General features: G+C 45.2%; 1 protein-coding gene across 1 annotated transcript in view; it reads right to left on the bottom strand.

Moving 5' to 3' along the window:
- Spon1 (spondin 1) overlaps positions 1-19829 on the bottom strand; it is a 290135-nt gene that overhangs the window by 203164 nt on the left and 67142 nt on the right. The window contains exon 3 of the mRNA XM_051149253.1: positions 9086-9219. Within this exon, the coding sequence (XP_051005210.1) occupies positions 9086-9219 (134 nt within the window). The remainder of the gene's footprint in view (positions 1-9085; positions 9220-19829) is intronic.

The raw sequence follows: 19829 nt of genomic DNA, 5'->3' as shown, positions 1-19829 counted from the left end.
CTTATGAAAGCCACTACCCTGAGCAATATACAAATAAAAGACTATGGCTGTGCTCCAATAGATGTGTGTGAGTATGTGTGTGTGTGTGTCTGTGTGTGTGTGTGTGAGTGAGAGGAGAGAGGAGAGGAGAGAGTGGAGTAGAGAGAGAGGAGGAGAGAGAGGAGAGAGAGAGAGAGAGAGAGAGAGAGAGAGAGGAGAGAGAGAGAGAGAGAGAGAGAGAGACAGAGACAGAGACAGAGACAGAGAGGGAGGGAGAGAGGGAGGGAGAGAGACTGAGTTGGATTTGGCCTATGGGTTGTGGCTGATCATCTTTTACTTTAAAGTCTCTCTCTCTCTCTCTCTCTCACACACACACACACACACACACACACACACACACACACACACACAGTGGGATAGAGAAAGAGGGAGAGAGAATACAACAGCAAAATTGATACCTGCCTCTGTAAATCTCATAGTCCTGTGTGAACAGCGGCACTGTCTAGAGATGAGGCTCTAAGATGGCTGGAGTACGGCTCAAGTGTAGCTCAGTGGTAGAGCACACACTTAGGGTATGCAAGGCTCTGAGTTCCACCCCTAGCCTTGACAGGTGGCCGAAGGAAATTGTGAAGGGCCTCAATTCTGACTTCATTCTTTGGCCACACAGAACACCAAATGAGCCCTCCGCAGCTTACGGCAGCTGCAGCTTGGACCAGGTTGTTTCACTCACGAATTACCCCTTTTTAGGGACCCTGTGCATGGCTTTCTCCTCTCACTTCTGTAGCACCCTCGTAAAGCGTCCTGGGACCCAAGCTGAATTGCATGACAAGGCCACATGTACCCCTGAGGCCAAATATATTTTGAAGTTGAGAATACTTTTTTTGGGTTTCAGAAAGATAACATGGTGTATTTCCATACCTACAGGGTCTGGGGAGTTTGATTTAACTCATATTCACACTAAAGATGATACTCAGCTTAGTCTACAGAATGTTTGGGCCTTTAATGAGTAATAAAAAAGTCATGAGATTTAGTCTTTGGATTTCAGTACTGCAGATGAAGGGCCGTGCACCTGGTGTATACTATTTATAGGTTGCTCTGGGGCAAACGCACCAACCACCCCATGTCCTCAGTTGACTGCATGCAGAAGGTGCCCAATAAATGTTACTAAAGGAAAGAGCAGAGGAGAAAGGCTATAGAGCAGGGTCCCGAGTGGGCAAGACACTGGTGGGACTTCCTACTCTATGACCTTGAGAAGTTACCTAGCCTCTCTGAGCCTCAGCTTTCTCCTTAGCGTCTACACCAGGATCTGTGACCCAGGACAATGCCTGGCTCTCGGCTATTGTTGCCTTTGTTTTATAAAGTTGAATTCCTCAGATGGTCCACCTTGCCCTCTTGAGAATTTCCACCCTCAGATCCTTCCTGGTAGGGATGAGCAAGAGCTGCAATTCTACCCGAGCACAAAAGTGCTTGGAAAGAGAGGACCACCTCAAGACACAAAACTTGGTCAGGCTGACAGGGACAGGGCATCCTTCCAGGGAGCCTGGAAGCATCTATCCTACAGAAAGCATTTTTCCCCCTAATCTGCTACTTGGCTGTAACACCTTGCAGCATTAAAGTCCACCATGATACCTGAAGTGCTGGGACACTCGTTGGAAGGGGAAAGCAGGCTTTAGAGAGCGCTGCTGCCACAGCGGAGCTAAGTCAGGAATCTGTCTGCAAATGCAAACTGGAAACAGCATCAGGTCTGCCAAAAAGAAAAGGCGCCATTACTGTGTGCTGGCCTTTACAACCAGCCAGGAAGGCAGCAGGGCAGACTGCAGGCTTTCCTACCAGGCTTGGTGCTCCTCCTTACTCAAGGCTCTGAGGCACAGCTGGCAGCTTCCTTTTCTCCTTCCTTCCCTTTCAAATTCTCTCTCTCTCTCTCTCTCCCTCCCTCTCCCTCCACCTCTTCCCCTCTCCACAGGGTCTCAGGCAATCCAGGCTGGCCTAGAACTCCTTCTGTAGTTGAGTATGACCTTGGAACGTGTAGACATGAGCCACCGAAGCTGTTTTTAATCTGGGCCTGGGAATGGAATCCAGGGCTTCGAGTGTGCTAGGCAAATACCCTTCCAACTGAGCCACATCCCCAACAGAAGAATCCTTCACTGTTGTTATTGCATTTCTTTTCTTTTCTTTTTTTTTTCTTTCTTTTTTTTTTTTTTTTTTTTTTTTGGTCCACCCAGAACTCTCTGTGGCTAGATCTTAAACATCCGTGTTAGCTTTAATAAAACTTCCTGCTGCACAGCCTCGCTGTTTAATAACCACTAATTGTCCCCTCGATGCTCTTGGATCAAGTTCAGCCTCTTGACACTGACATTGGATGACATGTCTGATTCGGTAATGGATGGGGGCCTCCAGAGATGTCACGATCAATGTGTCTGTCTGTTAACTGTGTCCCAGAGCTGCATTCACCCCCACGTTCTCATTGAGATTTCGACTCAACTTTGTGTTTTCACCTGGAGTAACCTCTTTCCTTCTACCCACTTATCCCAAAGCCACAATCGCCACCAAGACCCAAATGCTGACTTATCCAAGAAGCCTTCACTATTCCTCACCCGTCTCCTCTCTAGATTCTAACCACGCTGAATCTGTCCCTGTGTTCATCTTGGGGTTGCTAATTTTGCATACGTGTTTTTATTTATACCACAAGTAGACTAGAAGTGTTCTGAAAGTTAGGATCATTATTTGCATTCTGAGCTGAGTTTTTCTCAGTTTCTGGTATACAGTTTGGGTATCTGGCAGGTGCACCGGCTGATTGCAAATGCTACTTTCAACGTGGAAAGTAAGGAAAGCGGCCCAGCTAGACAGAAAGTTTTCCCTAAACTTTTTTCATGACATTAACTTTAAACTTTTTTTTTAAACCAAATAAGATACTTTCAAGTGAAAGGCAGTGCATTTCTATTTTTAAAAAAAATCTAAACGTAAAAGAAACAAAAGGTATAGGCATTCAATATTACAGTTTTCAGATGTGAACAAGTATAGTTCTAGTCTCCAAAGAATGAAGGAGCGACAGAGAGAATGCAGTGCTCTCCGCGTTGAAAACTCAGGTCAATAAAGACAATGAGTGATCAGAAAGCATAACCAGGTAAGAGACCCCATTCACAAAAGCAGCAAATCCATGGGGCAAAACCCTGCTTAGAATGAATATTTTAAATGAAGAAAACCCACAAATCTCTATGAAAGATAAAAGACCTGGACAAGCAGGGAGATGTTCTGGTTTAGACTGGAAAACACATAGCAGGGATGCTGGCTGCCTCCACATTCAACTATTAATTCAATGTGGTGTCGCTGAAAATCCCCACATCAGGTTATATTGAACAGACCACAGGTATTTCACAATTCACCTGGAACTATGAGCCTGCTTGAGTAAGCACAGACATTTTGAATGCTTAGAAGATTAACGAGTGATGAATTGTCACCAAAACAAAGTTATGTTAACAGTCCAGGATTCAAGGCGGGAGGACAAGATTAAAAAGAGGCGTTGAAATCAAAACGAGTCTGAGATTCCATCTTACATCCATCAGAATGGCTAAGACCAAAAATTCAAGTGACACCACATGCTGGCGAGGATGTGGGGAGAGAGGAACACTCCTTCATTGCTGGTGGGAATGCAAACTAGTACAACCACTTTGGAAATCTATCTGGCGCTTTCTCAGAAAACTGGGCTTCCTCAAGACCCAGCTATTCCACTCCTTGGAATATATCCAGAAGATGCTCCACCACACAACAAAGACATATGCTCAACCAGTTAATAGCAGCCTTATTCATAATAGCCAGAACATGGAAACAGCCTAAGTGTCCCTCAGTAGAAGAGTGGATAAAGAAACTGTGGTACATTTACATTATGGAATACTACTCAGCTATTAAAAACAAGGAAATCCTGAAATTTGTGGACAAATGGGTGGAACTAGAAATTATTATACTGAATGAGTTAACCCAGAAGCAGAAAGATTCACATGATATTTACTCACTTATAATTGGGCACAAAAGGCATGTCCCACAGAAGTCTTCACTTACCAGGAGATTGGGATAGATGTGAGGACACCCTACTGAGACTCTAGGTAAGAGAAATATAGGAGATGGGGAAATAGAAGGATCCAGAGGGTTCTAGAAACCTAGAAGAACATCATGACGGGTGGTCTGCTCAAACTATTGCACTAACCAAGGACAATACAAGTAGTTAACATCAAACCCCTACTCTGATCTACCCAATGGACAGGACATTCTCTACAGTTATGTGGAGAGCAGGGACTCACTCTGACATGAACTCTGATGCCCCATATTTGACCACCTCCCCTTGGAGGGAAGGCCTGATGACACTCAAAGAAAGAATAATCAGGCTACCGAGATGAGACTTGATAGCCTATGACCATACAGTGGGGGAGGAGGTCCCCCTTGGTCATAGACCTAGGGGAGGGGAATAGGGTAAAAGCAGGAGGGAGGGAGGAATGGGGGGATACAAGTGATGGGAAAATAATTGAGTTGTAATCCGAATAAATTAATTAAAGAAAAAAAGAAAAAAATGAGGCACTGAAGTGAGCAGAGCTATGTGCAGATTTTGCTTTTCCTGAAGTAACAAACCACACCATTGGGGAAACGCACCAGTCAACAAATGATGAGGTTCGGCTAACTCTGTGAAAAAGACTGCTTTCTGACTCCCATCTGTGCTGCCCTCTCTGGGTCGCTCCTCCAGAGAGCTGCCAGCCTCCCTCTCCTGGGCTTCCCTTGGGCAGAAGCTCTGTATGGAAGACTTACACATTGCCCTTGGGGCGGGGCCAAAGGGGAGAGCCCAGGGGGAAGTAGAGAAAGCAGCAAGGCTAGGGTCTCTGTGAGGTAACCTCAGGCTGCTTCTCTCAACAAAGGCCTTAGCTCTGTCAGAGGCGAATATCATATCACCCTCCCCTGACTCCCTTCGTGCCTTCAGACCGGGGTGGTCTGCGTCTCCCTAGCTGTGACTCTTCCCAAATAGATGGTCCAGGCAACTCTCCTCTGGCACCTCGTTTTGAGTTGAGTGGGCCATGCATTTTCTGTTGTGGCCTACTGATACAATGTCATTAACAAAGTTAAACTCTAGGAAGATAAAAAGGCATAAGCCTGTTTTAAAATCTGTAAGAATACAAACATAAAATATTTTTTAGCCTTGAGTATAGGAAAGTTATGTTTTGATAAAGATGTAAAATTTAAATTTCTCAGGGAAAGCACAGGTGCATTTTTCTTCTTTCCTTAACAAAATGTCAAGCTCCCCCCACCCCCCCATTTATATATATGTGGGATAAGGCACAGAAAGAATATTCGCGTATTTGGGGCCACAAGTGTATGTTCAAGTACTTGTGTAAGTGCACGTGCGAAGGCCAGAGGTTGGCATCTTACATGGTCTTTTATGTACTGAGGCAGGATGAACTTGCCCGGTCAGTTGGTCTCACAACCCAGCTTGCTTCTGGGAGCCTCTATCTTTACCTCTGGAGCTCTGGGACTAACGGAGACCTATATGTGCATGAAGGGTTCCGTGGGTGCCAGAGACTGGAACTCCAGTCCTTGCAACTGCACAGTAAGCACTTTACCACTTATGTCATCTTCCTCCCGATCCCTGAGTTTCAAACATTTGAATGATAAAACACTAATGAACAAAGTTAAAAGTAAAGCAGAGATAAATGCCTGAAACTTTTTTTTCATAAAATATTATGGCCTAGACTGCATAAAGATCAACTTAAGTGTAAATCATAGATACAATTTAAATATAAAATAAAAGTAATATAGTTTGAAAGTCTGTATCCTTATATATAAACTATATAAAATGTATTTTGTCTATCCATCCATCCATGTGTTCTTCGGACAGGGTCTCATGTAGCTCAAGGTGGCTTTTACTGTGCAACCATGAAGAATCTTGAACTTTCTGATCCTTCTGCCTCCATAAGAACCCTAAACTTTCTGATCCTTCAGCCTCCACCCTCCAAATGCTAGGGTTACAGGGATGTGCCACAACCCCTGGCTTTAGGGAAAGTATTTTAAAAGCACAGGTGTGGTTTTTAAAATAAAAAAAATTAAAGCTATATTCTAGTATTTATTTTCTGTCTCTCCCTCCTTGTGTGTACTGCTTGAAGGTTTCCAGTGTGACTGTTTATAACTCACCTATAGGATTATAACTCACCTATAGGTTTTTAAACAAAGAGCGGCAGCTCAGATATCATTCCTTCAGGAGAAAGGAAGAGCAAGGGCTCTTGAGTTGCCTTGCTCCATCCAGGGAGCCTGTCTCCTCAGTTAGCCAAAGCCTGCCAGGGAGCTGGATGTGCAGCGGGGTTCCTGGCACGTCGGCCGCTTGTCTTCTCTTTCTCATTCGACCCGTGAGATGGCACAGGCCTGAAAGCATCCCATGCCTGGATATCCCCAAAGGGTAAGCAAACAAGGCCTCCATTCCCTTTGTCAAAGGCGTGAACGAACAAGCCACATATGTTCATTGTTAAAACAGAAAAGCATACATTCACATATGTTGGCTGTCCATGGATAAACCCAGGATGCCTTTCTGGATTCTACCAGAAGATCAAATATCTCTGGTTTGTGAAAACAAGAAGGCAGAGAACACCAAGGAAGTGGGCCAGATAGGAAGTGGGCCAGATAAGCGAGGGCGTTGAGGACAGAGAGACTCTGCAGAGCAGCCAGGCTACCATGTACTAGGGGGTCTGAGAACTAGAGCGTCAATCCTGGAACCCAGTCTCCAGGCTGAGAGACTGCATGCACGCAACAGCAATGGCCAGGGAGCCTCTATCTTATGACAAGAGTCATGGCATTGGGACACGTCACGTCCACTCTAACACTTCAGGCTTTACTCCGATCGCCACTTCCCCATCACCCCCCAACTCCAACCCCCACCCCTGCTCTCAATTTAGGGCCAACAAGAGAAGCCAAATGTACCCTCCACACCAACCACCCAAGATCCTTCACTTGTAGTCATCCCCATGGCAACAACCTCCAGGCAGAGCAGACCTGAAGCCTTCCATGACTTCTCCCCAACCCCCACATTGTTATTAGCAGCTCTCAAAGGTGGTCCAGAGCAACCGCAGTGTGGATCTGCATGTCCACTTTTAGCAAATGAAGCAAACACACACACACACACACACACACACACACACACACACACACACACACCACACCGCCTTGGGGGAAGTCAGGACAGGTACATAGCTGGGAAAGTCCAAACTCCCATCTCCATGAAAAAAAAAAAAACCACGCACATACTCTTTGAAACAGGGTGATCTAGATCTCTCTGTAGTTGAAGCTGACCTTGACCTTCTGATTTTCCTGACTCTACTTTCTAAATGCTGGGATGACAAGCATTTACTGCCATACTGAGCCAAAAAAGTAAGTGATGCCTCCGGACGCTTGGACTGGAGCCCTGCCATCTACTCAGGACCATTTGTCTGCTTGAAATCCTAAAATTCTCATCAATCGAAATTGGCCTTTAAAATTTACCTCAAATGCTGGTGCCCTAAGAGAAAGGGGGAAAAATTAAAAGGGAGCTTCTTTGGTAAGTTTGGGACATGCCACTGAAACGATTAACAGGTTTGTTGGTTTGGGGTAGGACTTTGCAAAGCCTTCAACCATGCTAGTATGTGTTACCATCTGAAAGACGGAGATCCATAATATGGCATCTAATAAACTTATTTGACTATGAAAATAACTGCCTTCCTCCCTATCTGTTTATATCTCAAAAGCTATCACTTTGTGGTTCAGAAGTCTGGAGATGCACCTTTGAGACAGTGCTGTCTTTTAGAGGAAATGATTCTGGCTGACTAAAGCCCTGCCCTCCGCCCCACCTCCACCCTGGTAGCAATTCACCCAGAGGTTGCTCAGGAGGCTGTCTGGGAAGGGGCAGTGGAGAGCAAGTGTATCTTATTTTGAGACATGGTCCTGTGTAGCCCAGGCTGGCCTCAAACCTGCTCTGTAGCTAAAGCTCACCTGGAGCACCTGACCCTCCTGCCTCCCCTCCAAGTGCTGAATCGTGGGTACGCACTGCTTATGGCGTCTGCAGTGACCTAGCTCCTGCATAGGGCCTGGCGCGTACTACACAAGCATCTACTGACTGAGCTAGAAGATAGCTTTGTAAAGGAGAACCTGGGCAAATGGAGGCATCGGGTTAGCCACAGCATGGTTTAAGGATGCTAGTTAATGGGGATCCTTAAAACCCTAAGGAAAAAAAGTCAAAGTCCTGTTGGAGGCTGGTCTCATATATTTTGGTGCTAATTTCTGCTTGCTGTCTTTTAATGTACCCCAAATATTGCCGTGTAGCCTTGCCTAAAAACTTATGCCTGTTTAACCAATAAAAAGCTAATACACCTGGGCAGACAAACGGGATCAGAGTGGCTAAGGTTCACCAGCTTTGGAGACAGAGAGGTTCTTGGGAAAGGAAGCAGCCAGAGACAGGAAGAGGATCATGGGAAGGAGACGAAAGAGGATGAGGAGACAGAAGGAGGCCACCACCATGGGTTAGGTGGAGTAAGAAGCACAAGGCCAGCATGGATGGAGGATTTGGCCCTGATGCAGAGCATTAGCAAGTATTTTGGGATTATGGATGGGATGTAGCCCAAATAGAAATTATTAGAAGCAGATGGGATGGGATGGAGACTGGGAGTCGGAGGACGGCTTGGGAGGTAATATGTGCCTTGCCCCAGATAAAGGCTTATTCTAAAATACGTCAGGGGTATGTGTTTTCATTGATCGCTAACAGGTTAGAAAATATCGCCATAATAATAATTAGCCTAATAATAAACACTTATTAGCCCATATTTCTAAATTAGCCTCAACAAATTCTAAATGGGGAAGTCAAGCTTATATTTGCCCGATTGGGTTATGTTTTTCTAGCCTGTTCTAGTGTCATTATCTCTATGAGCGCAGAGTGGTCGCAAGACTCACCACACTGGACGACATCAGAGACAGGTGACTATGCATTCAGAATGGAGAAAAGGGAAGACCCAGAGAAGCATTTGCCCCCAGAAGCCACGCCTCTTCCTGCAGGCACACTGGAAGTCTTTGATAACTGCAGGGCACTGGGGAAAAGTCCATGCTCACTTACTTCAGAATCACACAGCCTGTCCCTGTGGGTGGCGCTATCCAAAACACCTGGATCCTTGTCCTCCTCCGAGGAGTGCTTTCAGTGACTGCCACGGGGCAGTTACTCATAAACTGGGTCTCTTCTTCATCGATGATCTGTGAAAACCAGGGGAAAACGAACACGTTAAAAGGCAGCACCCTTGGGAGGGGCGGTTGCACAGGACTCTGGGGACTCTGAATTGACTCTTGATTTTATTTCTAGACCTGTCGTTTCGCATTAGCAGCCTTTGATCCTGGGCTTCAGAACAGTGTCTGACAGAGTTCCCAGCACAATATGATTACAAAGAGCTGGCACATCTGTACTCTCTGGGCCCAGACCCTGAGCCAGCACTTGGAGGAACTGACTGCTAGGTGATGGCTTGGCTCACAGCTCTACAACCGCCTGGGCATGGCCTGCCTCAGAGGCAGAGGAGGCAGAGGAGGAGGGTGACTTGCAGACACGTTATGACTGGACCTTGTTGCCGAGCTGCAGTTTTAGAACTTGGTTAAAAAGTTTAAAAGGCTGTGTGTAAAGCCAGGTGCGGTGGCACATGCCTTTAATCCCAGCACTCGAGAAGCAGAGGCAGGTGGATCGATGTGAGTTCGAGGACAGGCTGGTCTACAAAGTGAGTCAGGGACAGCCAAGGCTACACGGAGAAACAAAGCAAAACAAAACAAAAGGCTGTGTGGAGGAAGTGCCGCAAAACACAGAAGTCCCTCCGCTTCCCGCGATGCCCACCTGAGCAACTTCTGCCTTCCATTTAACTGATATTCATCATAGTCTCCCAGATTAGTCCGGGTGAGTTTGCAGGACACCACAAACACAACCGTAGCCTTCTCATTCCTCCACCATGTCACCCAGCCCTCCCGCCTGCTTGTCTAACCCCCTAGTGGAAGTATGGAAGACCCTTTAGTAAAAGCCACGGTAGCCAACGCACTTACTGTCTTCATTTCTTATTGACAATTTCATGTGTTTTTCTCATAACTTTTTAGTTAATTTCAATCCCTATTACGCTCTCTTGTCTCCTCTCCCTCTTCCATGGGAAACCCTTCGTTCCAACAAGTACCTCTCCTGCTTTTGTGGTGTGTGTGTGTCTGCTGGGTTTAATTAAAGTCACTTGCATGAGCATATGTGGGAAGCTATCTACCTAATCATGAGAAATTTATCAGTGGTTTCCCTACTGTCTTAGTCAGGGTTATTAAACACCATGACCAAAAGCAAGTTAGGGAGAAAAAGATTTATTTGGCCAGGCGATGATGGCACACGCCTTTAATCCCAGTATATGGGAGGCAGAGACAGGTGATCTCTGTGAGTTCGAGGCCAGCCTGGTCTACAAAGCTAGTCTAAGGCAGCCAGGGCTGTTACACAGAGAAACCTTGTCTTGAAACACCTAAAACAAACAAACAAGCAAACAAACCCATTTATTTGGCTCATATTTCCACCTCGTAGTCCATCACTGAAGGAGCCGGGAAAGGAACCTGGAGTCTCAGTGCAGAGGCCATGGTGGAGTTTTGCTGACTGGCTGGCTCAGCCTGCTTATAGAACCCAGGACCACCTTTCCAAAAGTGGTACCACCCACAATTCGCTGGGCCCTCCCCCATCAATCACTAATTAAGAAAATACCCTACAGGCTTGTCTACAGCCAGATCTTATGGAGGCATTTTCTCAATTAAAGCACCCTCCTCTCAGATGACTATAAACTTGTGTTGAGTTGACATAAAATTAGCCAGCACAACTAACCCTTTATCAACTTGACACACAAACATATCGGTGTTAAGCCACAACCTTTCCTTTCTTGTTCATCTGCAAACTCACACACTAATATTAACATCACAATATAAAATATTCCAACTTTTAAAAAATTTTAAAGCAGTCTTAAAAAATTCAAAGACGTAAAAGTTCAAAGTCTCTTTAAAATACCCAAACTCTCTTTTAAAATCCAAAGTCCTTGTAAAACTCCAGCATCTCATTAAAAGTTTAAAAATCACTCAACTGTGGGCTCCTGTACAATCAAAAATAAATTAAACCTCAAAAAAGATGAACCGGGCGCAGTCACAAACTGAACAAAGAAAAGCCAAACTCCAACTGTGAAAATAACTTGATGTCCAATGGTTGGGATCTTCTGGGCTACTCTTAAAAGGCTTGGGTCACCTCTCTTGCTCCGCCCCTCTGCAGCACCCTCACTTCTCTGGCTCCCCCCCCTGCAACACACTCACTTCTCTGGCTCCGCCCCTCTGCAGTACAGACAGCTTGTCTTTTTGGCTGCTGCTCTTGGTGGTTGTCACATGTACCAGCATCTCTCCTGGGGCAACTGGGCTGCACTTGCCTCTCCTGGGCTCTCTTCAGGGACTCCAGCCCTACCACATGGTGCCGGGCCTTCGTGCTCTCCATGACTCCTTCATGCCTTCAAAACCAGTACCACCTGGGTAACCTCTATACTACCGAGTTCAGCGGCCAGCAGGAGGTACAGCCTTGGCCACTCATGGAATCTCAGCTTCTGTGAGCTAAGTCTGAGGAAACACTTCCCAGAGGACTTCACCTTGGCCATGCTGCTCTCTTCGTAACCACAGCCCTAGCTGACCAGCACCACAGACCCTTAACTCAAAATAGGAAACCGTCTTGATAGAGTCATTAAGGGATGTTCAAATTCCCCCTGAGATTTCCCAAGCCAGGCCTCCATCTTCCGCAGTGCTTTCAGTAATCTTATCTTCTAAGCTCACACAGAACAGCTCGGCAAAGTTTGAACGCTCAATGGCTTTTCCGACCCGAAGTTTCAAAGTCCGTCCACAATCCTGCCAAAATGCATGGTCAGGTCTGTCCCAGCAATACTCCACAATCCTAGTACCAACTTGTCTTTAGTTAGGGTTACACTGCTGTGATGAAACACTGTGACCAAAAGCAAGTTGGGAAGGACAGGGTTAATTTGGCTTACACTTCAGCATTGTACTCCATCACTGAAGGAAGTCAGGACAGGAACTCAAGCAGGGCAGGAAGCTGCAGGCAGGAGCTGATGCAGAGGCCATGGAGAAGGCTGCTTACTGGCTTGCTCAGCCTGCTTTCTCACAGAACCCAGGACAACCACCTGAAGAGTGGCCCCGCCCACAATGGGCTGGGCCCTCTCACTTCAATCACTAATTAAGAAAATGCCCTACTGGCTTGGGGGTTTCCACCTGACCTTACAGAGGCATTTTTCTCAATTAAGATTCCATCTTCTCAGATGACTATAACTTGTGTCAAGATGACATAAAATTAGCCAGCACAGTCACTGAAAATATCACAACCAACAATTCTTTTTATAAATTGTCAGATTAAATTTTATATTCTGTTGAGTTTTTAATTTTTTGAGAAATTTTGAGACTCATGGGGCTTGTGTCATTTGCACCACACTTCCATCCCCTTCAACTCTTCCATGTCCCCCAACTCCCTCTCAAATTAGTTCTTATTAATTATTCACCAATTACTCTGTGTGTTTTTTTCTGATTGGGGAGATTATTAATTATTGATTTGATCTCTTTAGTAGACATAGGTCTGTTTCTTCTGCTAAGAGCTTTGGAAGATTATGTCTTTTAAGGAATCAGACTGTTTCAATCGAGGTTATCAAATTTGTGGTTATGAGCTGCTGACTTTATTTAAGATATTTGTAAATCTTGGATCTGGAGTGATGTCCATTCTTCAGTTTCAACAATTGGCGTCTTTCTTTCTCAGACTGGTTGATGGCTGTTAACTCATTAATCTTAAAAACAAACCAAAACCAAAACCAACCAAACAAAAAAAACCCCACCAGATTTGGGCCTTGTTATGTTTCTCTACTGAGTCCATATTTTAAATTTCATTGACTTCTACCACTTTAAAATGTTACTTTTTTTTTTTTTAGAATGCCCCAGATTTCATTTGCTATAATGTTTCTAGTTTCTTAAGGTAAAGCTCAGACCACTGAGCTTTAGATCTTTCTTAAAAAGGATCATTCAACGCTGTGAATTTCCCTTCAAGCCCTGCTTTTTATAACATCACACGTATTTTGGTAAGCTGTGTTTTCCTGTTTGTTTATTTGAAGTATTTAAAAAGTTCTTCTTAGAAATGGCCTATTTCCTCCCGAAATTTGTGGACAAATGGATGGAACTAGAAATGATCCTACTGAGTGAGTTAACCCAGAAGCAAAAAGACTCACACGATATATACTCACTTATAATTGGGCACTAGCCCAAAAGGCATGTCCCATGAAAGTCTTCACTTACCAGGAGACTGGGATAGATGTGAGGACATCCTACTGGGACTCTAGGTAAGAGAAATATAGGAGATAGGGAAATAGAAGGATCCAGAGGGTCCTAGAAACCTACAAGAAGACCATCGTGATGGGTGGATCAGGGACCAGGGGGGTCTGCTCAAACTATTGTACTAACCAAGGACAATACAATAGTAAACATCGAACCCCTACTCTGATCTACCCAATGGACAGGACATTCTCCACAGTTATGTGGAGAGTGGGGACTGACTCTGACATGAACTCTGGTGCTCCATATTTGACCACCTCCCTTTGGTGGGGAGGCCTGGTGGCACTCAAAGAAATAATAATCAGGCTACCAAGATGAGGCTCGATAGTCTATGACCATATAGTGGGGGAGGAGGTCTCCCTCGGTCTTAGACCTAGGAGAGGGGACTAGGGTGAAAGCGGGAGGGAGGGAGGAATGGGAGGATGCAAGTGATGGGATAACAATTTAGTTGTAATCTGAATAAATTAATATAATTAAAATAAAATAAAAAAAGAAATGGGCTATTTCTTCTCCAATGTTTTAGGGTTTTCAAACTTTTTGTTATTGGCTTCCTGCTTGATTTTGGTATAAAATGGGCATTGCCATGTCTGTTCTTTTCATTAGTAAAGGCTTGTTTCAGGGCTCAGGATGTGCTCTGCCTTGGCAAACATCCCACATACACCTAAGAATGCGGAATGTACTGTTTTCAGGTGAAGCAAGCAGTGATGTCAGTTAGCAGGCACGTGATGGTACCGTTGAATTCAAGTAAGTTCTCGACAGCCGCTCTTTCCCCAGGTTCCTGGATCTGTCCACTCCTGCTAAAGGTGTGTTGAAGTCTCCAGCTACAGTAGGGGTTTGGCTTTTCTTTGAGATTTTAGCCTTGAATGCTTTTGATGTTCTGTGTTCAAATACATGGAAAGCCTGTCATATCTATCATCTTTAAGAACTAGCTTCTTTAAGTTTGTGTAATGCTCAGTTTTCTCATAATGAGCATTCTTGCTCTGACATTGTCTCTGACTAAAGGTTCCATACTGAGCTACTACTCTCTGCTCTCTTTTGATTAACACTAGCATGGCATGTCTCTCTCTCATGATCTCTGCCTTTTAACTGCTGCATTTAGATCACTGACATTTCAAGTGATTAGTGGATTGATTGTAATATATATATATTATATTATATAGTTCTATGAATTATCCTTGATTCCTGCCCATTCTTCTCCTTTTCTTCCTTCTGAGACTTTCAACATTTTAACAATAAACTTTTTTTTTTTTTTTGAGACAGCATCTCACTATGTGAACCAGGCTGGCATTGAACTCACAGATCTGCCTGCTTTGCATCTGTACTGCCGGAACTAAAAGTGTGCACGACCATATCGAGCCAATGCTGAATGTTTAAAAAAAAATTCCATTTTCTCTCTGTTTGTAGTTGAACAGTTTTAATTCTTCCAAACAACTGTTCTGGAGGCTGGAGAGATAGATTAGTGGGTAAGAACATGGTTTTTAAAGGATCAGGACCTGAGTTCGACCCCCCAGCACCCACATAAAGTTTCGGTGTAGTGACACACACCTGTAACCTTAGCATAGAGAGGACAAAGATGGGTGGACCCCAGAGCTTGCCAGCCAGCTAGTCTCTCTGCAGCGCAGAGCTCCAGATCAAAATGAAAAACACTGACAAAAATGTACAGTGGACAGATACAGAGAACGGTGGACACCTGCTGACCACTGGCCTTCCCACACGTGCGTGAATGTACACTTGCGCATGCAGGCGCACACACACTCATGAGCACATACCACATACACCAAATATGAAAAAAACTTTGTTTTTAATGGGTATCCTATAAGTTGCAATATACATTTAGAGTTAATCAAAATCCACCTTCAAATTACAGCAGACTGCTTCACAGTACGGTAAGTGCTCTATAATACCCAAATGCTCTCAATTCCTTTCTCCCACGCTTTATGTCACTGTTGTCATTCATTTCAGTTAAACACAAGCTTCCGTGTGAGCACACACACACACCACAGACACACATACCACACACCACACACATCACAGACACACACACCACACACCACACACACACCACATACACACCACACACACACACCACACACCACACACACACACACACACACACACACACACACTGCTGCTTTTATTCTGAACCAATTGTCACCTGTTAAATCAGTTAAGATGAAGAAGAGTGTTTGCCTTTTGCATTCCTTTTCTGGGGCTCTTCTGAGCTGTGTCACTTGCCTTCTCTCTGAATACCTTTTAAAAACCATTTTTAGAAATGCAGTTCTAACTGGAAACAAATCCTTTCAATTTTTATTTGTCTGAGAAAGTCTTTATTTCTTTGCTTTTTAAGGACAGTTTTGCAGGGTACAAATCCTAGGTTTGGAGTTCTGCTTTTGTTTGGTCCCCGCCCCCAACATTTAAAACATGTGTCTCTCTTCATCCTTCGTCCTTTCCTTATTTTCTACTTTCCTTTCATTTGTTGTTATTTTGGTTTTGTTTGTGTCGTTTGTTTTTAACACAGGGTTACACAGCCTGGGCTGGCTAAAGACTTCCTGCCTCTGCTTCTTAGGTCTGGTATGTGGTACCCAACTTAAACATGCATCCACTCTCTATCTTTCTCCTCTTTTCTCCTCAGATTCTCACTGGACATATTTTGTACCTTTTGTGCTCATTATAAAATTATTAGATACTGGGCTTTTCCTCTTTCCTCATTTCTCTCTCTCTCTGTTTTTCCTTTCCCAAGTTCCCAAAGATGTATCTCTAAGCTCAGAGACTTCTTCCTCAGCCATATTGTCTGCTACCAAGTCCATCAGAGGCGTTCTTCATTTCTGTTGCACCGGTTTTGATGGCTAGCCTTTGCAAACGTTCTTGGGGCCAGATTTCCATTGCCTTCCCACCCCCTGCTTATGTTACTCATCTGTTCTCACACGGTATGCTTTTAGCATTTTAATTGCACTGTTTTAAAATTTCTACTCTAATTCCAAACTTCCTGCCATATCTGACTCTATCCTGACACTGTTCAGTCCCTTGGAAATATGTTTTCTATCCTTTAACAGGCCTTGCCCTTTCCTGTTGGAAGGCAGATGTCATAGATGGGGTCAATCAAGCTGCCAAACATAGGACTTTTGTGGGATGTGGGAAGAAAGGGAGTGGTCTGCAATCCCGTGGCTGGGTCTCCATCCTTTGGTGAGCCAGTGACCCTGGGTTAGGAACTTCATCTAAACATCAAAAATTTTCCTCTCTTGGATGGAACAGGGGCTTAGAGCTGGGTATTCTTCTTGCGTAGGGTTGCCATAGTTCTTCCTACCAACAAGCAGAATAAAAAGAAGCATGCCTGGCTATTACAAAATGCTGGATGCAGGAGAGAGATTCCTTCATTTTCCATTGTGAGAGCTTGGGAGATCTTCTGGCATAAACTCACGAAAGATAATGGATCCTTTTCATGTCCAGGTCTCTCCAGTGTTTCTAGCTCTTAGAAGGATGCCAGGGAGCCTCCCCCGCCTCGAAATTGATCTGCCACAGGGCAGGTTTTCCTGCCCTGGCCAAGGTTCTCATGAGGGTCTTTGCTTTGTTAGGTGGCGATTCTGTACCCTTGCCTCTTTGCTGTTAGGAGCAGCAGTTGGTTCTTTCTCTTGGTCCTTTCAGGGTGTAATAGTAAAATCCCACAGGCCAAGGCTAACAAGCACGAGTGGTCCATTTCTCATAGATCTGGGGCAAGGTGCTGTAGGTTCAGTGTCTGCTGTTCACAAAGAGCATCACAGCCTCCCTCCGTGGAGGAACAAATAAGCCCCCTCAGACCTCGTCTAAAGAGCCCGAATCAATTCCAGATGGCTCTGACCTTGTGACCTAACCATGCCCAAGTTGGGGAGCAGAAACTAGCATATGAAATTTCAGGGGTTACAATCACTCAGATGCTAGTACTTTCTCTCTCTCTCTCTCTCTCTCTCTCTCTCTCTAACCTCTTTTCTCTGCAGGTCCTCAAGAACTTGGGTTGTTTGTTTGTTTTTGTTTCTGTGCATTCAGAATGGACCATGTAGCATATTTCAGCTCTGTACATACCAAAACCAGCAACCAGAAGTCACCTGCTTTTAATGGCTCTTCTTCCGCTTTTCTTCCCTCCCCCCCTTTTTTTTTCATGCAGAACAACTGTATAATTTACTATCCAAATCAGATGAAAGGAGTACTTTCTGCAGTGCTGAGGATCAAATCCAGGCTCTTCCACATGGCCACCAAGCATTCTGCCACCGAGCCACACCCCCTTACCCCCAAAGAGCTATTATTAATGGGTCTGGGCCAACAGACAAGAGGGCGATCCTAACTCACGGATTACAAGTGAGTTTGAGGTTTCCCCAAATTCACTTGCTTCTGGGCTTTCTACTCCGCTCTCCCATGCCACCATCCCCACATTTATTATAATGTGTTCCGACATCATGGCAAGTCTTCCTTCCCTGCTCATCTTCATCAGCATATGCTAGCTCCTTGTGTTTTTAGCCTCAAAGGGTGTGCGCACACCCCTTATGTCCTGGTCATTCTATCTTTCTAGTTTGATAAAAGTTAAAAGAAAATCTTTGTGCTGTCTCACAGAGCTTTTGAACCTGGTCAGCGGAGTCCAGGCTTCCTGTCTCCCACGCCGGGTCTGCCCTGCCATGGCTGCATACATGTGGCTCCCACCCCAGGTCTGCCCTGCCATGGCTGCATACATGTGGCTCCCACCCCAGGTCTGCCCTGCCATGGCTGCATACATGTGGCTCCCACCCCAGGTCTGCCCTGCCATGGCTGCATACATGTGGCTCCCACCCCAGGTCTGCCCTGCCATGGCTGCATACATGTGGCAAATCCCATCTCATTCCCAGTCACAGCAGAGGTTTAAAATGTTCCTCCAGGCTTCCTCTCTTCTCTCCCACTCTTATCCTCTCGCTCTTAACCATCCCGAGTTATCTGAAAGTGCCATTTCTGTGTTGATAGAGACACATTCTTTCTTCTGCATGTCTGCTTTGTTTCCTGACACCAACACCTGTCCCTTCTCCTCTAGCCCAGATTCATCACTTGACGCAACCAGATCCTTCCCCAGTCAACCTCTTAATCGCATTCCATTCTCCCCTACCCCATACACCCCAGTTGTGATGTCACCTTTCTTGTCTCCATCATAGCCAAGCCACTTGAATGACTTGACTAAACTTAATACTGTCACCTCCTACTCACTCAGTCTTAAAGCCAGTCCTGCGTTTCCTCTGTCATACTGTCAACATGCCTCCACTAAACTCTTGGCCAGGCTGAATCCAGCAGACCCTCTGCCCTGCTTCTTACTCCGTCCCTCACCCACTCTGCTCTGTGGCTCATCTCCCTCTGGCTCTCTCTCTTCCCGACTTCCCCATCTACTCACCCTCCTCCACAGGGCCTTCAGTTGCTTAAGGCTCAACCCCTCTCCCTTCTGCCCTTATTCTGTCTCCGCAGGTGCTCTCATTCAACTTGAGGCTGTAATTGCTACCTCGGTGGAAGGGCTCATGAGTTGACATTTTGAGTCTTGGCAGTCTCTCTGAGCTCTATGTTCGTTCAACTTTCTAGCCTTTAGTTCCATTTACCCTGGGATTTATTTACACACACACACACACACACACACACACACACACACACACACTCACCTCAAAGCCACCTTGTTAATAACCGATCTTATCATGTTGCCTCTGATCTGGTCCTACTGCAATTATGCAATTCAGAAACAGTAAGTGTCCTCCTTGGCTCTGCCATTGCTTCCACTCCCACCACCCAAATGCTATTTAATCTCCCAGACAGCGCTTGTGACTCTCCAACCATCTTCACTATTCTAGCCCAGGCTAAATGGGACTGATACAAATCCATCTTTCCATAGGGAAAGCCAGAGGAACCTTCTAAAACCACTTCCTCCTACAGTCCACTCCACAGCTGTCCATTGCTTCCTGCGTCGAGACTGGCATCCTGGAGAGCGTGACCCTCCCCTCCTACCCCAGAGCCTCACTGGGCTTCTTCTCTCTACTTGTGTTCTGTTCTTTCTTGGCTTCTCTGCTGGTGTGCTTCCTCCTGCCATGCTTCCTCAGCACTTAGCATGGTGCCTGGCACATGTGAAATGTGCCTTTAAGAACAGTGTGTGCAGCCAGACTCAAGCTCAGTGGGAAACTGGTTCCAGCGATGTAAAACTGCGCCGTATTTACATATAATCATGTATGTCCTTCCACATAACTTAATTATCCCTAGATTGCCTGCGATATCTATATAATGGAAATAATTATTTCAGCCTATTGTTTAGGAAATAGTAACAAATTCGCATATGTTTTACAATTTTATTTTTAAACAAAGTAATTTCTGGCCCTCAGTTGGTGCAGACACGGAGGGCCAGCTGAGCTTACCTCCTCCCTTTGGTTGTGAGGTTCCTTGGCCATAGTCTCTGCCTGAGCTCCTTTCATTGCAATTCCTGGGAATTC

The sequence above is a fragment of the Acomys russatus genome, chromosome 7 (assembly GCF_903995435.1).
Source record: "Acomys russatus chromosome 7, mAcoRus1.1, whole genome shotgun sequence".
NCBI classification, from domain to species: domain Eukaryota; kingdom Metazoa; phylum Chordata; class Mammalia; order Rodentia; family Muridae; genus Acomys; species Acomys russatus.
Note: the sequence above shows the minus strand (reverse complement) of the source record. Positions and strands in the feature narration are given on the sequence as shown.